Raw genomic sequence first — 15710 nt, 5'->3', positions numbered from 1 at the left:
TCTGTATAATAAAATACATAATAATGCCCCAGATATATGTATGAAATGCAAGACAGCCAGGCCCTCTTTCATGCACGTGATATGGGACTGGTGGTAATAAATAAAAAATTGGAAAAACATCCTGAAAGAAATAAAACAAATATTAGTAATAGAATTTGAACAGGACTGAAAGATTTATATTGGGAGCTGGCCTCTTAAAGAGATTCAAACCAGGAAATATATCTAATACAATGTCTTTAAACCTTTTTTTGGAAAAAAGGGAAATGTTAATATCATAATATGTAGTCAATATTCAATATGTTGCTTAATAATGTTAATTCTGTATTAACATATACTTATCAAGACAATATCATCATAATAATGTCTTATTGTAAATGACTCAGAAGATCAGGAAATACATTTTTTCCATCCCAAAAAGTAAAGCCTAACATTTTGAACTACAGGTGCCTTCTGTTCTGGTACATAAACAGTACTACAGCATTGCTATCCCATGACCATATAGAAATGCACATCCAGTGGCATGAAGTAATATCTTAAGTAATATATCTAATAAAACAAACTGATTATCCTCTGAAATTAACCTAAAAGCTGCAGCATAAATGAGTTCTCACATTTTGGGTTTTAGGTTAATGCTGGTCCGCTGGCCTATGCTAGAGCTTTCCTGAATGACAATCAGTCCAGCAAATATCCCCCTAAGAAGGTGAATGAGTTAAAAGAAATGTTCAGGTAGGTTACTCAGTAATTGAATTAGCCTGCTGGCAGCAATGGGATATATGGTTTTTCTTACATTTTTAATGATCAGGATTAAGATTTGAAATACAATGCAAAGATTTGTTACTGTCCTTTTTATTTTGGAAGGAAACTGGTTTCCACTTTCCTGGCCCAAAAGTATCCTGACCATGATCATAGAATATCAGGGTTGGAAGGAACTTCAGGAGGTCATCGAGTCCAACCCCCCGCTCAAAGCAAGACCAATCCCCAACTAAATCATCCCAGCGAGGGCTTGGACAAGCCTGACCTTAAAAACTTCTAAGGAAGGAGATTCCACCACCTCCCTAAGTAACACATTCCAGTGTTTCACTACTCTCTTAGTGAAAAAGTTTTTCCTAATATCCAACCTAAACCTCCCCCCTGCAACTTTTGAGACCATTACTCCTCGTTCTGTCATCTGCTACCACTGAGAACCATCTAGATCCATCTTCTTTGGAATCCCCTTCCCGTAGTTGAAAGCAGCTATCAAATCCCCCCTCATTCTTCTCTTCTGCAGACTAAACAATCCCAGTTCCCTCACCCTCTCCTCATAAGTCATGTGTTCCAGTCACCTAATCATTTTTGTTCTCCTTTGCTGGATGTTTTCCAATTTTTCCACATCCTTCTTGTAGTGTGGGGCCCAAAACTGGACACAGTACTCCAGATGAGGCCTCACCAATGTCTAATAGAGGGGAACGATCATATCCCTTGATCTGCTGGCAGTGCCCCTACTTATACAGCCCAAAATGTCATTGGCCGTCTTGGCAACAATGGTACACTGTTGACTCATATCCAGCTTCTCGTCCACTGTAACCCCTGTGACCTTTTCTGCAAAACTGCTGCCTAGCCATTCGGTCCCTAGTCTGTAGCGGTGCATGGGATTCTTCCGTCCTAAGTGCAGGACTCTGCACTTGTCCTTGTTGAACCTCATCAGATTTCTTTTGGCCCAATCCTCTAATTGGTCTAGATCCCTCTGTATCCTATCTCTACTCTCCAGTATATCTACCTCTCCTCCCAGTTTAGTGTCACCTGCAAACTTGCTGAGGGTGCAATCCACACCATCCTCCAGATCATTTACGAAGATATTGAACAAAACTGGCCCCAGGACTGACCCTTGGGGCACTCCACTTGATATCGGCTGCCAACTAGACATGGAGCTATTGATCACTACCTGTTGAACCCGACAATCTAGCCAGCTTTCTATCCACCTTATAGTCCATTCATCCAGCCTGTACTTCTTTAACTTGCTGGCAAGAATACTGTGGGAGACAGTGTCAAAAGCTTTGCTAAAGTCAAGGAACAACACTTCCACTGCTTTCCCCTCATCCACAGAGCCAGTTATCTCATCATAGAAGGCGATTAGAATAGTCAGGCATGACTTGTCCTTGGTGAATCCAGGCTGACTCTTCCTGATCACTTTCCTCTCCTCCAAGTGCTTCAGAATTGATTCCTTGAGGACCTGCTCCATGATTTTTCCAGGGACTGAGGTGAGGCTGACTGGTTTGTAGTTCCCAGGATCCTCCTTCTTCCCTTTTTTAAAGCTGGACACTACATTAGCCTTTTTCCAGTCGTCCAGGACTTCCCCCAATCGCCATGAGTTTTCAAAGATAATGGCCAATGGCTCTGCAATCACATCCGCCAACTCCTTTAGCACTCTCAGATGCAGCGCGTCCGGCCCCATGGACTTGTGCTCGTCCAGCTTTTCTAAATAGTCCCAAACCACTTCTTTCTCCACAGAGGGCTGGTCACCTCCTCCCCATGCTGTGCTGCCCAGTGCAGTAGTCTGGGAGCTGACCTTGTTCGTGAAGACAGAGGCAAAAAAAGCATTGAGTACATTAGCTTTTTCCAAATCCTCTGTCACTAGGTTGTCTCCCTCGTTCAGTAAGGGGCCCACGCTTCCCTTGACTTTCCTCTTATTGCTAACATACCTGAAGAAACCCTTCTTGTTACTCTTAACATCTCTTGCTAGCTGCAATTCCAGGTGTGATTTGGCCTTCCTGATTTCACTCCTGCATCCCCGAGCAATATTCTTATACTCTTCCCTGGTCATTTGTCCAATCTTCCACTTCTTGTAAGCTTCTTTTTTGTGTTTAAGATCAGCAAGGAATTCACTGTGAAGCCAAGCTGGTCGCTTGCCATATTTACTATTCTTTTTACACATCGGGATGGTTTGTCCCTGTAACCTCAATAAGGATTCTTTAAAATACAGCCAGCACTCCTGGATTCCTTTCCCCCTCATGTTGTTTTCCCCGGGGACCCTGCCCATCAGTTCCCGGAGGTTGTCAAAGTCTGCTTTTCGGAAGTCCAGGGTCCGTATTCTGCTGCTCTCCTTTGTTCCTTGTGTCAGGATCCTGAACTCGACCATCTCATGGTCACTGCCTCCCAGATTCCCATCCACTTTTGCTTCCCCTACTAATTCTTCCCGGTTTGTGAGCAGCAGGTCAAGAAGAGCTCCGCCCTTAGTTGGTTCCTCCAGCACTTGCACTAGGAAATTATCACCTACGCTTTCCAAAAACTTCCTGGATTGTCTGTGCACCGCTGTATTGCTCTCCCAGCAGATATCAGGGTGACTGACGTCTCCCATGAGAACTAGGGCCTGCAATCTAGTAACTTCCATGAGTTGCCGGAAGAAAGCCTTGTCCACCTCATCCCCCTGGTCCGGTGGTCTATAGCAGACTTCCACCACGACATCACCCTTGTTGCTCACACTTCTAAACTTAATCCAGAGACTCTCAGGTTTTTCTGCAGTTTCATACCAGAGCTCTGAGCAATCATACTGCTCTCTTACATACAATGCAACTCCCCCACCTTTTCTGCCCTGCCTGTCCTTCCTGAACAGTTTATATCCATCCATGATGAACTTACCTAATCATAGTCAGAACATCTTGGCTCCTTCTAAACCTGAGACCATTGCCCATCTCGTTGACCCCTACTGACTCATTGTTTTTATACCCCCCATCATCTGTCTGTCTGTATCCATCCATGTGTCTCTTCTCTTAGATGATAAGCTCTTTGGGGAAGGGACTCTCTCTTCTTTCTGGGTTTGTACAGTGCCTAACACAATGGAATGCTGGTTCATGACTAGGGCTCTTGGTGCTACAATAAATAACATAAAATAATAATAATGATGATGATAATTAATAAATAAATACACCAGCAGTTGCTGCACACTAAAGCTGACTCTGTTTTTAAAGCTAGAGCATTCATGAGCTATCAGGTGTCAAGTCTCAACACCCAGACAAAACAGTTTTTTAAAAGTGGGAAATGTCTCGCTAAAAAACAAAGACTTGGGGGAGGGGTGTGTGTGAATTTTTTTTATTATGCTTCATTTCCTGATCTTTCAAGAGAGACTTTTCTAGGGTGTCTGTCAAACTGGAAAGAACTTTAAAATATTTAAATAAATCCATTTACTGTCCATGTGGTTCCATTACTCTTGCTTCCATTGCTACCTTTGCAAAGATATTTGATTTCAAACAAGAATTTGTTTTGCATCTGTCTGTCTGTCTATCAATCTACCTACCTACTAATCTATCCTGTCATTCTCTCTGTGGTCTTAGAATTGTGCCCAACGCTGTGCCTCCCAAGAGATAACTAAATAGCTAACTTCCCGTCCTCCATCCATTTAGGGCCATTGTAGGTTTTTCCCCACTTTCGTCCTTCCTTCTCTCCTCATTCCTACTAGTCTGCCTTTGGTATCTAGAATTCCTCTTGAAGCAATGAGGCACACCCAACCTGCTCACCTGTTGCTGCTGCCTCCTTTGTTGGGTGCAGCTGCCTCCCGCCCCACACAGCTGGCCAGTGCACAGGGGGAGTAGCCTGTTGACACTTCTTTCCTGTCCCCTTTGGGGCATTGGATACCCCAGGGAAGTAGTGAGGGAGCAGCCCCTTCAACTGTACCGGAAACTTACGCTTGCCACAAAAGAAAGAGGGAAGACATCTTGTACCCTGCACAGTTTTATGGTCCCGGCAGCTCTATCCCTTTCATAACAGCCTTTGAAAGTCAGACGCTGTTATTTCACTACAGCCTCAGACGGGAAAAGTGGTCATGTGAAAGAGAGAACTTAATCCGAGAAAAAAGAACAGGAGTACTTGTGGCACCTTAGAGACTAACAAATGTATTTGAGCATAAGCTTTCGTGGGCTACAGACCACTTCATCAGATGCATAGAATGGAACATATAGTAAGAAGATATATAGATAGATACACACACACACACACACACACATACAGGGAACATGAAAAGGTGGAGTAAAGAGGCTAATTAATTAAGATGAGCTATTATCAGCAGGAGAAAAAGAGTAACAGTAACAGCTGGGAATAGAATACAAACATCCTTTTTGCTCAGTGCCACCCAAGAGAGAATCTGTGGGTTGCTTTTTGGATTAGATGTTGCTTTGTGCTTGCCCACAGGGTGAATTTGTAAACAAAGTCATACATATCCGTTTGTTTTTTTGGCTGCAATCTGCAAATCTGAATGAGAAACAATAATGCCCAGTGGCTATTTCTTTCATCCCCAGGAAATTTATACAGGCCTGTGGACTTGCTCTGGAACTCAATGAGCAGCTCATTAAGGAAGACCAAGTAGAGTACCATGAAGGACTAAAATCAAACTTCAGAGACATGGTGAAAGAGCTTTCCGACATCATCCATGAACAGGCATGTATTTAAAGAGACTCCAAAACTATGCTGAAATATTATCTCTAGCTTGGGAGCCCAGTGTAGTGAAATCACATTCTGTGGGCAACTTAGTGATAAGAAGGTAAGAGAGGTGTCCTCTGACTCGAAAAATTCTACAGAATCATTTCAGTGGAGGACTCACTCCCACCTTCTCCCGCCCCACAGTGGCCAGCTCCAGGTCCTCTAGTTGGTGGGAATTTTGATAATACAATGTCTTCAGAAATAGGTCGAGCTGGGTATCGTTTGCAGCCCTTATTCAAGCCCTTTCTTCCACACACACATTGGTACCAAACATGGCAAACCAAGAACAATTATATAGCTACCTATCGGAGAAAATGTTGAAAAATCAATGTTTTTTTTAATGATACTCTAACACAGGGATGCATTGCTTACATTAAAAAGGATATTGATCTCTGGCAAACCTAGGAAAGTTATCCTTGACATGTATGACTGAAAATATTTATTCATCAAAGTAATCTCCATCTAAGGCATCTCTGCTAGACCCATTGTCATGCTGATCCTCGTCCATATCACACTTGGACTTCTTTGTACAAGGAAGGCTGCTGGCTAAACATTTGCACGGTGGTGAGCACTTGGTCTTTGTGCACAAGCATTTGATTAGTTGAAGGATTGATTGGGGAGCGCATGGTATTTCAAACATGACTAGTGTGATCAGTCCATCCTCCAATACCCCTTCATGCCTGATAGGGGATGGTAGTTTTGGATATGTTTGATCATCCCAGAGCCATTCCATTGCTTGATCATTTGCCCTCTAGATTGCACCCCTTCTCAGTAGCAGTTTTGCTCTGTCAGACATTTTCCAAGAGGAAGGCAACCAGTGTAACTCGGCAAGTGTTGTAATGTTGGTCTTCAAACGGCAAAGTCGGCATGCAAACACCTCCAGCGTACTTATGACCTCATCAGTGATTGTCTCAGCTGTTCCAAGCACCTCCAGAGCCAGGAGAGTGTCTTTGGAGGCCGAAACAAAAGCCTTCCAGTAAGATAATTTGGTCTTTCCAGCCAACCTCCAGTAGTGTCACATTCTGAAAGGACATGGAGACTTGGCAGAGGGGCAGCTTTTAATGGTCCGAGTGATAGGAACAGGTCTCTGAGGGATACACTGCGATTCTGCTCCTCAGCAGCAGGCACAAAAACAGAATATTCTGGAAGTCTTGGGTAGCATCTCTATGACATACCACGGTGCAATCCAGATCAGTGAGGGACTGTCCCACCATTGTCCTGTAACCGTAGGTGCCTTATAGTGTCTTGCTGCTGTAGCTCCCACCGGGGCTGCTCACAAACAGCCTTCCAGCATGCCACCCACGCCCTGTGTGTCTGTGCGAAACTGCAAACTTCCAGCCACACTTGGGTTACTTCTGCAGGGTGACCCCAACATATTCCCAATCGCAGATTTCCCCCCTAAAATATATGTCCTGTGCCGCTCAGCCCTCTCCTGGACAGTTCAGATGTATTAAGTCCATTATATACACTAGCTTGTTATCTTAAATAGTTACCCAGACACTTTAAGATAAACACACTGGATTAGGTAAAACAAGTTTAACTATAAAGAGAGAGATTTTAAGTGAGTACAAGGAATGAGGCATAAAAGTCAAAATGATTACTAGAAAAATAAAGATAACACTTTCTAGTGCCTATCTTAACAAACTATATTAGATTCAAAGCAAAATTTCTCACCATATGCTTCCAAGAGTGTTACTGACAAACTCTTCCGGTCAGGGCCCCTTCCCCAGAGTCCAGCTGCTGTTTCTTTCGCCTTCTCAGGTGCAAAATTGTGAAATGGACAGGAGGAGAGAGAGGAACAGGTCTCTTGAGGTGTTTGCTCCTCCTTTTTATAATTTCAATTCCCCCCCTTGGAAAACATTTCCAGCTGAGAACCAGGAGATGGAGGTCTGATGGAGGAAGGACACCTCCAGCTGTTTTTTTGCTAAGATGCAGATCTCTTTGTCCGTGTCCCCTTTTCTTGCCAAAGAATGTCCACTTGATCGGTTATGTCCCATCAGCTTTATTGACATGTGGCTGGGCCATCAACTTGTCCTTTGTTTTAGAGAAACTGGCTTAGCCCCTCCTCAGACTTATCTGGGAAACACATTCAGTCATGATGTCAGCTTATGTTCATAACTTTACACATAATGTTGCTACATGCATTTTACCATGATATTACTGATCAGGAAGTTATGAGTTTTCAAATGATACCTATCAAGGTATACTTTGTACAAAGAGTATTACAGTAGGGTGCGCATATGGGGTGCATTCTGTCACAATTGCAGAGAGCATTAGAACATCTGAATCTTGTGCAAAAATTTGGAGTTCAGATGCACCTCTCTTTGTGGCATGGATGGCATGCAAGATAATTCTAGCGTCAGCCTCTTCATGAGAGCAACACAGAAACTTCACTGAACATGCATGGCAGCAGCTTCATAATGCCATGTCTCACAGGTGGAAACTGTGCATAATGAATGCCTTTGGGCTAACCACAGAAGAAGCAGGTGTTCTTCTCTAAACACAGACCTTGGGACTTAGTATAAGGCAAGTCTTGCCCACAGCTGGCACATGTTCCATCCATTTTCCTGTTGCTTGATGTACTTTCTCTCCAACCTTGCCATATTCAGTTTGTGTGCATTTCTTAAGGCTTGTGGCACTTTACATGCTATATGTGTTACCAGATCTTCAGTGGTGATATCCTCCAAAGATTCGGCTACTAGTTGGTACTCTTTGTCTTCCCATTGATACCTAAAAATGATCAAGACCAAAGTAAAAACAAGGATTTTCTAATAAATTACATTGGGATTGTATGTAATGTATGTTATATGCATTGTTGTTTAACTATATGCATGCTATTTAAAGATGGATTCTGACGTCTTAATCAGTGCTTCATTACAACTCTTTTGGCAAAATAAGCAAAGCTGATAATACCACTGAACTGCTTCTTCTTTGCCAATGATGGCAAATCAACTTGATGCATTCCTTCCATTTACAGTAATCTGTAACATAAAAAAAAATGATTCAGGTGTTATGTTCTGAGCATTAACTGATAGCACAGTACTGTCAGTCGAGGGCCACAGTGTAACTTTGTGAGGGCTGCATGTTTCCCATGCCTGTGGTAAAGTATAATTATACAAACATTGATTTTTTTTAAAAAACATTTTGTCAAATATACAGCTCCATAATTATTCAAGTTTTGGCATGTTTGGTACCATTGTTTTGGTGGCAGAAAGGGGAATGATACCCAACTCAACCCATTTCTGATGACATTGTATTACCAAAATTCCCACCAACCAGAGGACTTGAAGCTGGAAGCAGGGCGTGGGCAGAGCCACATTAACCAGTAGGCTGATAAGGCTATAGCCTGAGGCCCTCCTATTTTTCAGCCCTACTGGTCAGGCAGCGGGCACGGCCGGGGCCGGGTGTGGGGGAGTGAGCTTGCAAAAGAAAGGCAAAGCAGCCCTCTGTGGCTTGGGAGGAGCTCAGCCACACTGCCAGGGATCCGGTTAATACTGGTGACCGGACACTAAAAATCCGGTTACCACGGAAACCTGTGCCAACCGTGGATGTAGTTTGAGCAGGCATTGTCCCCCCGCTATGCCCCCCACCCCCGATTTTCTCCAGAGCTCTGCTTAGCTGTGAGGGAGGGAAGAGGCTCCCTCTGTCCCTCTCCTGGGCTGAGGCTGGCAGGCTGTTCCAGGATGCTGCCTCCTGGGTCCTAGTGCCCGTCGCCGTCATCTTCTATGTGTGCTGGGTCCCGTTTCTGGACACCTGGTGAGCACCTGTGGGAGGGCGGGGCAGGGGGAAGGGGCACTACCAGAGCGGTAGGTGGGAAGCTTGCACAGAACCCGCACACACTCTATCCAACTCCAGCCAGGACGATTGCCCCTCCCATGTATAGCGAACAAATTCCCACACATTTGTAGGAAAAACAAAACAAGACATCCCATTCTGGATACAAGTCCTTGAACTTTTACAGACCCTTCCATCGAGGGACGTCAGATATATGATGCGCTGTGTTCAGTACTGTAGTGAACTGTACTAAAAATCAGAGACATCCAAGGTTTTTCTTTCATGTATTTTTCTGTACTGGGATGCACAGGCCACCAGGTTCTTCCCTTATGCTCAGCCTAGTTCCACAGGCCAACGCATCTTTGTACTTTTAAGGGGTTGCAAAAGCACTGGAGGAAGCTCAACACACAACGTTGTAGGTTTCTCCCTCCCTGCTCCCTCAAGGATTTTAAATCCACTTCTTAGCAGGCTATGATAGAAATACTGGCTGAATAGGCTAAAGGCAGGTTCTGTACATTTGCTGGTTCCTTAGCCATTCAATCCATCATAAAAGTACCTCACATTTGATTTCTTTTCAGTTTCATTCCAAAAACTTAAAGCTAAATAAACCTGAAGTTAGTCCTCATTTTTCTGCCCCAACTCAAACGAACTTCTTTCCCGACTAGAAAATGTTGAGTAAGCATGGGATGTGTGTGATTCGAGATGGGAATGAAAACACAAGCCAAGTCCTGCTGACAGTTATTGACTTCAGGGAGAACAGATTTTTGCACAAGAAGAGATTTTGGTTCTTTCTGCTTTTTCACATGTGGTATAAGCAGAATCTCATTCACTTTCATCCCCTAATCTCTGAGTACTTAATGGAAAAAAATAAGCAAGGTTTGCTTGATATACACATGCACATGAAACAGGACGCTCTCCCTTCATTCTATACCAGCCTTAAACACCAGACCTAATGTAACAAAGGGCGTCACTACAGCAGCCTTGGTTGGATGTTCTTTTGAAAGATCCTTAATGGTTCTTCTAAAATGCTGATTTTCAATGAAGTCTTTTTGTTCAGGGGGGCAGAGAACAAAACAGGGAATAGGTCTGTTTTGTCAACTCCTAGTCATTCAAAAGCTGAAAGCCTTTAGATCAAGTTTGTTTAATGTTTGTACAGTGATTTTGAAGAGCTAACAGTACAGAAGTGTTAAATATTATGACTGGGCAACCATCTAAAGATCTGTGTCCCTTCTAGCTGTTACCTTTTTCTTATAGAAAGCTTAAAACAAACAAATGCAAATCATAGGGGGGTGTTACACACAGAACTCGTGCTTTAAAATACTCATGTCAGAGCTGCTGATCATACATTCTAGAATAGATAATACTTAGCCCTGCCATGAGTGCAGAGGACCGGACTAGATGACCTCTCGAGGTCCCTTCCAGTCCTGAGAGTCTATTCTATGATTCTAATTGTGGAAGAGCTTGGTGACAGAAAGGCCTGATGTAGTGAATCACTGGAGATTAACTACACAAACTGGGTATCATCCTGTGCCTCATTGTGGAGTTGCAGTATACTGTGCTTTAGGGTTCGCAGATGCAAATAACTAGGCTTGCAGTTTTTGCAAGAATACAGTAATAAGTCTTGGTTTGCTGGCAACTTGATTAGTTACTTCTTGCCTATATAAATTGTTCCCTCTTTTTCTAATGTTTTCTGCTTCCTGGCCTAAACAGCAATGTATGTGTTAAACAGCATGTAAAACCCAGGAGGAAATGAATGCGTATGTGGGTGTTATGCCATTAGATATACATGCACTGTAATCACACTTTGGGAATCTTCTGGGTGAAAGGTGTTGTACAGATGTAATCTATGATCAATAATAGCATAGTGTTAACAGATGCAGAAGAATAACTTGTACCCATCCATTAACATGGTAATGAAATCAAAGGCCAGTTGGCTCTTCGAAGTGATCTCTCTACCTCTGGGATCATATCTTTAATTTTATAAAAGAAAGTTAATATAACATAGCTACAGTACCAGGTGTCTAAAACAAATAATTATGTTTGTAACTTCTGATTGAACAAGATGTTCTCAGAATTTCCTAGTCATGTTATGCACAATAATTTCATCTCCTACAGTTTAGAGTACTATATACAGTATAATTTTAACTGAACATGTGAAATTAAAATAGCCTGGGAGGAGGGTCTGCACACAATATATAATGATTTTGTTTGATTAAACAGTTCCCTTCATTTCTATTATAACTGTACCACTTTATATTCATATACATCATCAGGTCTCTTGAAAAATATTTCATCAAATTCAGAGGTGACACAAACAGTTGTGTAAATTGATAGGAAAATGTATGCAAGTGGCAAAGTATAACTTGCATCAATTTGGCATTTGCAAACCAAGTGCAATTTACAATAGTTTGGTGTCTGTGGAAGCCAACTAGAAACCTTGACATAACTGGATGTTTGTTCAGGTCAGTCTCTTGTGCGAGGGCTGAATTTGGCCCTGGGAGTGTTGGGGAGGAGGAAAGTACTAAGGGGTGTCTGCTTTACCTTACATCTTCTAGTTAGTTGCTTTTTCTGCTACCTGCCCCCTGCTGTGCATTGTCCACATATTATAACTTGTTTATTTCACTGCTGAATTTTGCCCAGAAACTTTCACAGAGTTGCACCTGCTTACTCCAGTCTTTTTTCAAGTAAACATGACCAAGCTATTTAATTTACATGCAGCTGCCAGAATTTGAGGGTTTTTTAATTCTGCAATAATCAAATTGAAAGCAAATCAGCCAGTACCACACCTTAGCATCACAGCAGGTAGGGGGCTCTTAGAACAGAGATGCATTGTTAATATACTCCCTATTATCTGAACACATTTAAAAATGCACCATCTTGTTCTTGTCGATGAATGGGGCAACATATTAATGCATTATCTGCTGTTTTCAGGTTAAGTGCTAGCTAAGAATATTAGTTTTCATTAATGAAGATTCTACATTTTGCATTATATAGAATGAATAGCCCAAGATTTCATATATACAAAATTGATCTTCATGTTCGTCTTACTTATTACATGTAGATAATGGTTGGCTTTGAATCTTTTGTCCATTTAATAGACATTTTGCTACTACCAGTTTTAACATAATGAAACTCTTCTGCAAGTTCCTCAGTTAAACACAGAGGAGGAAATTGGGTTAGTTTTGAGGCCCAATTTAAAAAAAATGGTTGCTATACTTTTTTTAAAAATCAGCCAACAAACAAATATCGTCCCCTATTTTGACATGGAAGGGAGAAGGGCAACCCAATAGATGCCCCCCTGAGGCCCACTTTCAGGTCATTTACGATAGTGAAGGGAAGGGAAGCTGCAAGAGAGAGAGATAGGGGAAGAGAAGGGTAGAAGCAAAAGTAGATGGAGAACTGCAATTAGAGGACACAGGGAGCCACAGAGAGAAGCACAGTGCTGGATGGGCCAGATTCTGAGCTCGGTTCCATCAGTGTAAATCCTTTGGCTTACCAGTGCCCCCACAGAATGTACCCTAACCCCCCAGTTACCTACTCCAGTAGGAACTCTTTGAAATCAAGGTACAACAGATAGGTACTATGTTGTAGTTCCCACTGTGCCCTGACTTTTTTTGGCAATAAATGCAAGATTGGTGACACAAACATTTATGAATTGGTGTTGATTTTGCCAAATTTGGCGGGGGGGGAAGGTTTTATATTTTTGGTTTGAAACACACTTTTCATTCAAAATCTTCCTTTAATTATATTTTAAAAATTCAAAAAAATGCTCACAATCTAAACAAAACATTTCATGCAGTCACACAAAACATTTTATTCAACTCTAAACAAATTTTTACTTTTGAATTCTCCAAAAATTTTCATTTTCAATCTAACCCAAAACAATTTTTTGACTTTTTTTCAAAATTGCCAGTAAACTGAAAAATCCATTATTAACCCAGCTCTACAGCCGTGCTCTCTAAGAGAGTACCAAAACCAGTTTCATCATGTCTATGCCTGCAACTATACTATATTCACCACTCTGCACTGACATCCATTGTCATCAAAGGTTGTCTGCACTGACATCCATTGTCATCAATTTGCTTCTGCAGGGAAGGCTCAGAACTCCCACCTATTTCAATGGGATCTGAGCACCTAGAATCTTTCTACCACCAGGGTGTACAAGCAAGGGGGTTCCTACCTGTATTTGTATTTACCGCTCATCCTGACAGTTGCATCACAGAATTTAGGTTTATTTTCTAAACTAGAGAAGTCGGCAAAGCTACTGAAATCCGACTGAGAAATATCAGTTTCTGGAGCTGTGTTGGTTTCATTTTGTACATTTTAAAGTAAATGCTGCAGTATAATGAAGTTTGGTTTCTAGGTCATATGTATAGGTCATCAAATCATACTATACAATACTGATTTTGGTTGAACAACATCTTTCACAAGCAGCTTTCTGTTCTTTGGTAATAAATTCCTGATTGCCACTAAAATAACATTTGTTCTGAGCTATTGTTAAAATATACAGGTATAGCAGTAAGGCAAGAGTTTAAAAATTCCTTTAAGCTCTTAAGTCTTTAAGCTCAACAGTCTCTTCTCCTGAAATCTACCTAATAACATATATGCATCATGCTGTAGTTACTGAATAACCATTCTTTCTCATTTCTTTGTTATGCTGCCTTTGCAACCCAGCTTTGAAGACAAAATTGGGTAATACTATACCACATTTGCTTTGTGTATCTTTTAAAATAGTGATATCATGAATGAATAATGAGTTAAAACTTGACTTAATTACTACCTTGGTTTTGTTTAGATGTACCAAGAAGATACTATGCATTCTCCCTGGATGCACGACTCCTTACATGTTTTTTGCGCCATCAGTGGAACATCTGGTGAAGGAGGTTATGGCTCGCTTAGATCCACTGCCGAAATATAAAGAGATTTAGAAGTAAAAGTGACACTTTACAGATATTTCTCAGGAATACTTGGAGCTGTGCAAAGTTTGTTAAAATTCAAATGAGTGACTAGTATACATTCAGTATTTTTCCCCCCCCAAATTAACATGCTTTCAAACAGTGTTCTCGCTTATTTTGCTGAGCAACATTGAAAGTGCCCGGACAATTGCAGCACTGTGCTTGTTTTGTACTTTTTTAGTTAAATATATACAGTACACTGAAAGGCATTTATCAAAGTATGTACTGAATTGCTTAATTATGAGTTGAAATTGTAATGGTAGACTGTAAAGTTGTAATATGGAATATAATAAAGTGTAAAACCACTTTGTAAGTAGAAAGTGGAGTACAGCATATAGAAATTACCCCTCTGCAATATTTGTTGCTATATTCCCAGTCTCTCGTGCGCATGGGGTATGCAGGTTGGTGTGGAAGTCAGCCTGTCCTCGGAACACTTGTGAGCAGGAGTGGTGGTGCCAGTCATGTGAAAACGTTTTCACTGCCCCATCCCACAGCAGTCAAGCCTCCAATATATTTTTAAAAGGCTGAATGGTATGGTGGTACAGCACTTCCTAGAAGCTGGTACCTAGGGCAACAGCCCTGCTCACCCATCCCTAGAAATGTCCCTGCTCCGGAGAGATCCTGTCTTGCTAGAAAGTGATTTAGGCTGTATATGCTACTTATGCACCAATAGGCATTACTATACAATAGCTATATTTACTTAGTTTGAATCCTGCATAGATCACATTTAACACCTAATGCAGACACCACATAGTCCACGAATAGACGGTCTGTCAGGTGAATTGGGAATCCTCGTTGAGCCTCTGGGAGACTTACCTCAGCTGGCTTTTTGCCTCTCTTACACTGTCTGCTTGAGAAACGGTCATTATGACTAAGCAAGATCTCTGATAATACAATCCTTTGTTTATATAACTCTTCCTCTTTATCATTCATGGGATAGAAGCTGAATAAACCTTGAGAGATCCTGTGTGATGGAGTTATTACATTTTATGTTTAAGATAAATAAATAAATAGAGACCTTAAAGTGGGTCTGGGAGTCTAAAGTGCTTTAGCACCTTTCAGAAAATTCAGTGTTGTGCAAGATCTATTTTAAAGAAAGAAGGGTTTTTCACTGGAAATTTCTCAGATTGAAATTTTTATTAACTAGACTTTTTACATCTTGTGACAAACCTCAATGTTCCTTCCCCTATGCAGGCTGGATCTCCTAGAGTTGTATCCCGCAAAACAATTTTTCAGATAAATGTTGCTTTTTCTGACAGATGGTTGAGGGACATTTAAGTACAAAGGGATTTAGTCTTTAGTGAATTTCACATGCCCTCATACAGCAGCTGTCTCTTTCATATCAATGGGACTTATTCATATGTGGGAAGAGGAAAATGGATCCTCAAACTACTCAATAATTCCTTCATACATTATCTTTCATCCAACAACAAATGTAATGTCTTTATTTTCAAATCACTCCTACTGTTAATACAATTCCATGCATCCTAGTGGCTGTAGAGCTTTTAATTTTGGCATTAATAAAAGCAGATG

The 15710-nt window shown here is 41.5% G+C and overlaps 1 protein-coding gene across 7 annotated transcripts in view; it reads left to right on the top strand.

Annotated features, from left to right (window-relative positions):
- DOCK11 (dedicator of cytokinesis 11) overlaps window positions 1-15144 on the top strand; it is a 131609-nt gene extending 116465 nt beyond the window's left edge. For all 7 annotated transcript variants that reach the window (XM_043491539.1, XM_043491541.1, XM_043491538.1 and 4 more), the window contains 3 exons: window positions 626-726; window positions 5268-5406; window positions 14018-15144. In XM_043491539.1, the coding sequence (XP_043347474.1) occupies window positions 626-726; window positions 5268-5406; window positions 14018-14140 (363 nt within the window). In that variant the 3' untranslated portion in view covers window positions 14141-15144. The remainder of the gene's footprint in view (window positions 1-625; window positions 727-5267; window positions 5407-14017) is intronic.
- The last annotated feature ends 566 nt before the right edge of the window (window positions 15145-15710 follow it).

Source organism: Dermochelys coriacea, chromosome 9, assembly GCF_009764565.3.
Source record: "Dermochelys coriacea isolate rDerCor1 chromosome 9, rDerCor1.pri.v4, whole genome shotgun sequence".
Taxonomy (NCBI): domain Eukaryota; kingdom Metazoa; phylum Chordata; order Testudines; family Dermochelyidae; genus Dermochelys; species Dermochelys coriacea.
This window is presented reverse-complemented; position numbering and strand designations above follow the sequence as displayed.